Raw genomic sequence first — 6000 nt, forward strand, 5'->3', positions numbered from 1 at the left:
GTGGGCACTGGGCAGGGCACAGGACAGGGAGTGACACCAGGCTGCCTGCCCCACAGCGCTGCTCACCCTTCTGTGCTTCGGGGCCTTCCTCCTCTGGAAGAACTGGCGGCTGAAAAGCATCAACAGCATCAACTTTGACAACCCCGTGTACCAGAAGACCACGGAGGACGAGGTCCACATCTGCCACAGCCAGGATGGCTACACCTACCCCTCGGTGAGTGCCCCACCCAGATGGGGGGCCATGGCTTCGCTGGGAGGGTGTAAGATCCTCTGAAGCCATCATCGTGCTTGGGAAACAGGGAGCGTGGGTAAGGAGAGACTGTAAGTCATGTAACGGAACAGAGGGAAGCCACTGGGGGCTGGGAGAAGGGAGAGGCAATTTTAGATAAGGTGGTTTGGGCAGCTTTCCTAAGCAGGAAGTGTGTGGTATGCAGAGGGTGCAGGCTATGCAAAGGCCCTGAGGCTGGGCCATGCCTGGTGTGTCTGAGCACAGTGGCCACATGGCAGCCAATGTAGCAGGAGAGAGGGGGAAAGAGAGAGGAGACAAGGGCAGTGAGTTTGCCTGGAAGATGGAACAGAACTTTGTGGGCCGTGGGGACAACTAGCTTTGCTCTGAGTGAGGTGGGAGCCATGAAAGGCTCTGGGAAGACAAGGAACTTGGCCTGCCTTGTGCTCACACGCTCCCCCTGGTGGCCACTGGGGAAGGACCCACTAGGGAAAGGTGAGGGCAAAATCTGACTAGGGTGCTCACATGCGCCCTCTGGAGGCCGTGGGGGGCAACAGACTGGGGCCGAGGTCAGTGGCCAGGAGTCGCGGCGGAAGTGACCGTGCTGGTCCCGGCCGGTGATGAGGTGCAGGTGGCCTCTGGCCATGTTTACTGGATGTTGGACTGATTATTTCCGGTGTTTATCGTTTCATTGTCAGAGACAGATGGTCAGGATGGAGGATGACATAGCATGAGCAGCGCTGCCTTGAGTCCTGTCCCTCCCCGGAACCTGCTGCTGGTCAAGGGCAGGAAGAACACTTTCTCCCCAAACCCTTGACCTTCCCAAAACCCTTCTTCAGACCCCGACACCCTCCTGTTCCATTCACAGAAAGAAGTGGCCGAAAGCACTGCTGGCGGCTGCAACTCGACGCTGGCATCCATGGGCCTGCCTGCCAGAGCTTTGTTTTATATATTTATTCATCTGGGAGGCAGGCGGCAGTACACATGGAATGGGTTTTGAAATTTTTTTCTTGACCTTTTCTCCTCGGCTGTCTCCTCACCTGAGGAACTGGTGGACGGAGGGACACCAAACCGGAGAAAGCAAGTGGCTTTGAACACCAAAGTGCAGGTGCTGCCCCAGGGTCCCAGGCAGCTGCCGAGCCCCTGACCTCAGGAGTGAATGTGTTTACCTCTGCCTCGCAGGCCTCAATGGACACCAGAGTAAGCTTTTGCTCTGCCACCGCAGACCAGGATGAAATCAGTGTTTTCTAATAGGCCAGTAGGTGCTCTCCCCTTAAGCTGGGAGAGGGAATCTGGCGTTGGTGTTGACATGGCCGAATCCAGCGCACCGGGTGGCCCATTGAGTCCCACTCATTCACCGAAACCTCAAGTTACCCAGGGAAAGCCTGAGCTGCCCATTGCCCTTAATATTTATTAAGTGCCTGAGACACCCGGGTACCTTGTATGTGAAGTAAGTGGCCTCCAGCATCCAACAGTGTCCTTCAGCCCCCGGGGTGGCTGTGTAGAACCCAGCCTTGTGCTCCATCGCCGCCTTCTCCAGATGCCCTTGCACTTTTCCAGTTCAGGCTTGTACGTCCTGTAATGTCTACATCGTTGCTATTTTGCACTGTTGTCTGTTCTGGCTGGGATGGGCTCCTAGGCCAGAGAGGGCCTGGGGATGGGGAGGGAATGAGGTGCTGTCTCAGGGCCTTTCTCCCAGGGTTTCAAAGCCAAGATTGAGACTATCTTGCTAGTGTTTCCACTTCTAGGCACATGCCCCTGAGCCGTTAATCTCCGAGACAGGCCAGCTGTCACGGGTAGGTGTCCATCTGATACGTGCATGATGTTTCTGCCCTAAGACATCCCCTAGGCCCGGTCATTGTTTAGGACTTACAAAACAAGAGTGCCTTCTGAAGTCGTCACATGCCGTATTTACAACTGGAGACCTCGGAAGGAGCCCCCTGTGGCGCCCTTGCGCACTGTGCACTACACAGCCACGGAGCCTGTGCCCCGCCCCGCAGGGAGCTGTGGAAGGAGTTTCTCTTTCCGAAGCCTGTAAATAAACCCCTGGATGTATGAGTGGGGCATATTATGTTTTTGCACTTTGTATGTTTGTTGAGACACTTATCATTCATATATGTGAAAACCAGATCTATTTATTTTTGCAAACCCTGGGTGCTGCATTTGTTTGGGGGCCCCTGAGGGGGTCTGCACTGGGGGCGACCATCTGAGAGGCCTCGCCCGTCTTTCTGGACAGGTGACTCGTGTAGCTTCTCTTCAAGCACGCGGTGTCCCTGTTGCCTATATGGGCTGCTTTGGGAGGTTTGGCTATTGATTTTAAACCACGGTATAGAATGTTTTTATAGTCTGAATGTCTTACTTGGACTGATTAAATTTCTTAAATGAACCATGTGGCTAAACCTGACACACTTTTGTCTTCTGTTCCCTCACTTCCTCCACCTGTTAATGGGCTTGCCTCAGTAGGGAGAAGGATGTGGAGAGGGGGCTCTTCCAGGGCTCAGGGCAGGCTGCAGGCGGGTGGTGACATTGTGCTCGCCTGGGGAGCACCCCCACTGGGTGCTTCCCTGAGTTGGGGTTTTGCTGTGTCTCCTGCTGGTCCATTCATTTGGCATTTAGAGGGCACCTATTGTGTGCCAGGCCCTGTTTTAAGCATGCAGGACACTGCAGTGAGTAAAAAACAATAAAAGTGACTCAGGGTCCAGGCCCTCAAGGACATGACATTTTAGAAGGGGAAAGAGATAAAATTACTGTATTTTATAAGAATGTTAAGCAGGGCAATGGGGAAAATACCTGGCAGGGCAGGGTTCTCTAAGGTGACATTTGAGCTGAGTCCAAAAGAGAGAACGAGCCATGTGAGGACCTGTGGGGAGAAGGAGTCACTGAGGCTGAGACAGACATACAAGGTCCCACAGAACGTGATATTTCTGGAGGCTGTGTCCCTTCAAACCTTGGGGTCTAAGAGTGAGTGGTGTGATGTCCTCTTAAAAGAAAAAGGATAAAAATGTGACTCCACTCACCACTGAGGTATATAAAATCAAGATTTCACCACACAGATCCAAATAATAAGTTTGGCGAATGTAACTAGACTCCACATGGTGATCCTGGGCTAGAGCCTGGGGTGTCTGGTATGCGAGCTGTGGTCCATCTCAGCACTCTGCACCCCCACTCTCTTGTGCGCCCCAGCTTTACCTGAGCCGGGGCCTGTGGGCATTTCAGACCCCTGCCCGGGAGCACGGCAGTCAAGCCGCACATAGTCCTGGTGTATCACCTGGGTACAGCCGGCCCACAGCAGGTCTTTGGACAGAAAGAACTTAACCCAGAGACCTAAGCATGAAATGCCAATGGGGCAGACCGTGAGACGCCACCTCACACCCATGAAGATGACTGTTACAAAAAAAGATAACAAGCATGGGCAGGGACGTGCAGAAACCAGAGCCCTTGTGCACTGAAAGTGGGAACGTGAAATGGTGCAGGCACTGTGGGAAACAGGGTGGGGGCTCCTTGGAAAATGAAAAAGTTACCATGTGATCCAGCGGTTCTACTTCTAGGTATATATACTCCAAAAGAATTGGAAGCAGGGACTTACAGTCACGTATACGCCAATGTTCACGGCAACATTCCTCACAAGAGACAAGAGGCAGGAACAGCCTAACTGTCCGTCAACGAACGAATGAAGATGTGGTGTGTTCATGCAATGGGATGGTAGTCAGTCTTAAAAAGAACATTCAGACTCATGTCACAACATGAGCCTTGCTCAGTGACACATCAGTCACAGGAGAACAAATGTTGTTTGGCTGCAGTTAGAGGAGGTCCCAGAGTCGGATTCAGAGACAGGAAGTGGATGGTGGGTGCAAGGGGCTGGGGGAGGAGGGTGGGAGTTAGCATTTAATGGGGACAGAGGTTCCATTTGGGAAGGTGAGAAAGTTCTAGAGATGGATGATGGTGATGGCTGCACAACAATGGAAGTATACTTAATGCCGAACTGGACAATTAAAAATGGTTAAGCCCTGGCTGGTGTGGCTCGGCGGATTAAGCACTGGCCTGTGGACTGAAGGGTCACTGGTTTGGTTCCCCGTCAGGGCACATGCCTGAGCTGCAGGCCAGGTGCCTGGCTGGGGGCGTGTGAAAGGCAACCAGTCAATACAGCTCTCAGGCATTGATGTTTTCTCCCTCTCTTCCTCCCTCCCTCCCTGTCTCTCTAAATAAATAAATAAAATATTTTTAAACAAATGGTTAAGATGATAAATGTTATTATGTGTACAGGACCACAACTTAAAATAATTAGTGATAATTATTTTTGTAAAAAGATCAACAACTTAAAATAATTAGTGATAATTATTTTTTTTAAAAGACCAAATGGGGAACAAGGAAGCAACCAGAAATAAGCCGCAGCAGAGAGAAGGCATGGCAGGAGCAGACCCCAACAGGCGACCTGGAGTGCCAGGGCTGGGCCAGGCTGCCTGGGTTGGGATGGGTGGCCTTGGGCCCATCGCAGCTCACTTCCCCGACTGAAGATGGGGCCAAGGTTAGTCCCACCTCTCTGCCAGCTGAGTTGGGGGTGCAGGCTCTGCGGTGGGAGGTGAGGGCCAGGAGCTGCAGGGACTGTTGTCATCTCTGTGTCCACGGGGTGGCACCTCCTTCCTTCTGCCCTGAGTCCTGGGAAGGTTCCAAATGCCTCTGGGGTGAGAGCTGAACAGGCCGCACAGGAAGTGTCGGGCCTGTTCACTGCGGTCGATAATTGCTTGATCGACCGATTCCCTGCTCAGCCGTGTGGCAAACAGGACAAATGAACTTGAATGGCGGGCACATGGAGGAGGGGATGGCCGGAGGGGGCTTTGCAGGGGTCGGGGCAGGACTGAGTGCTCGGGAAGTCAGAGGCTGTGGAAGTTTCTGGTATCTGGCCTTGGTGGTTTTGTTCAGTCACTGCACTCATTCTTCAGGGGCTCCAGCTGTGGCACCAACCACGACAAAGGCTGGAGTATGAGCTTTGTGACAAATCAGGAGAGACAGGTCTATAGAACTGACTCACCTGCTCCCCGAGACGGCCATCTGAGGGGAGAGGCGATGGCCCCCACTTCACAGAGGGAGGCGGCTCGGGGTCCCTGGGCCCAGACTCCCCTTGCCTTTTCCAGTCTGGGTCGCCAGGGGAGTGACCCCCTTTCTGGCTGCAGTTCTTGGGGCTCAAAACGGGGTCCCTCAGTGAAAGAAAGGCATGTTACCCAGGTTAGATTCAGCTCTTGGATGTGTGGCCAGTTCCCTGGTCTGTGGGATTGGCACACACCCCAAGAGCTGGCTCTGGAGGGGTAGGGGCGGCAGCCTGCAGCTTGGGGGCTACCACTCCGAGTATGGGGTAGAGGCTTGACAGCTCTGGCAGGTCGGGGTGGGTGGCAGAGGAGGCCGTTCTCCCAAGCCTGATGCCCCATCTCCTGTCCTAAGGGCCTTCCACCCCCAGCTCCGGCATCCAAACCACAGCTGCCTGTGGCGAGCCAGGCTGGGGACTGTGGGGCTGGGCCAGGTCCTCTGGAGGGAAGGAGGGCAGGGGGAAGGTTGCCCCCCCCTACTACACCCTGCCTGGCAGGCCATCCCCCATGGGGAGGCCCACTACCCTCTCCCCCCACTCCCAGGAAATGAATCCCTGAGATGAAGGAGTGAGGCTGAGGGTTGTGTGAGCCAGCACAGGTCATACCACCCGCCCAGGGGGGCGGGGAATGGGACTAGCTACAGCCCCTGGGACTCCTGGGTCTGGTCCAGTCTCCCCTCCAGGCAGTTCAGCT

The 6000-nt window shown here is 54.2% G+C and overlaps 1 protein-coding gene across 1 annotated transcript in view; it reads left to right on the forward strand.

Moving 5' to 3' along the window:
- Window positions 1–2612, forward strand: part of LDLR (low density lipoprotein receptor) — a 35637-nt gene extending 33025 nt beyond the window's left edge. Inside the window, exons 17-18 of the mRNA XM_045853023.1 lie at window positions 57–214; window positions 925–2612. Of these exons, the coding sequence (XP_045708979.1) occupies window positions 57–214; window positions 925–960 (194 nt within the window). The 3' untranslated portion in view covers window positions 961–2612. The remainder of the gene's footprint in view (window positions 1–56; window positions 215–924) is intronic.
- The last annotated feature ends 3388 nt before the right edge of the window (window positions 2613–6000 follow it).

The sequence above is a fragment of the Phyllostomus hastatus genome, unplaced genomic scaffold (assembly GCF_019186645.2).
Source record: "Phyllostomus hastatus isolate PE091 unplaced genomic scaffold, TTU_PhHast_1.1 phas_contig_98, whole genome shotgun sequence".
Classification (NCBI taxonomy): domain Eukaryota; kingdom Metazoa; phylum Chordata; class Mammalia; order Chiroptera; family Phyllostomidae; genus Phyllostomus; species Phyllostomus hastatus.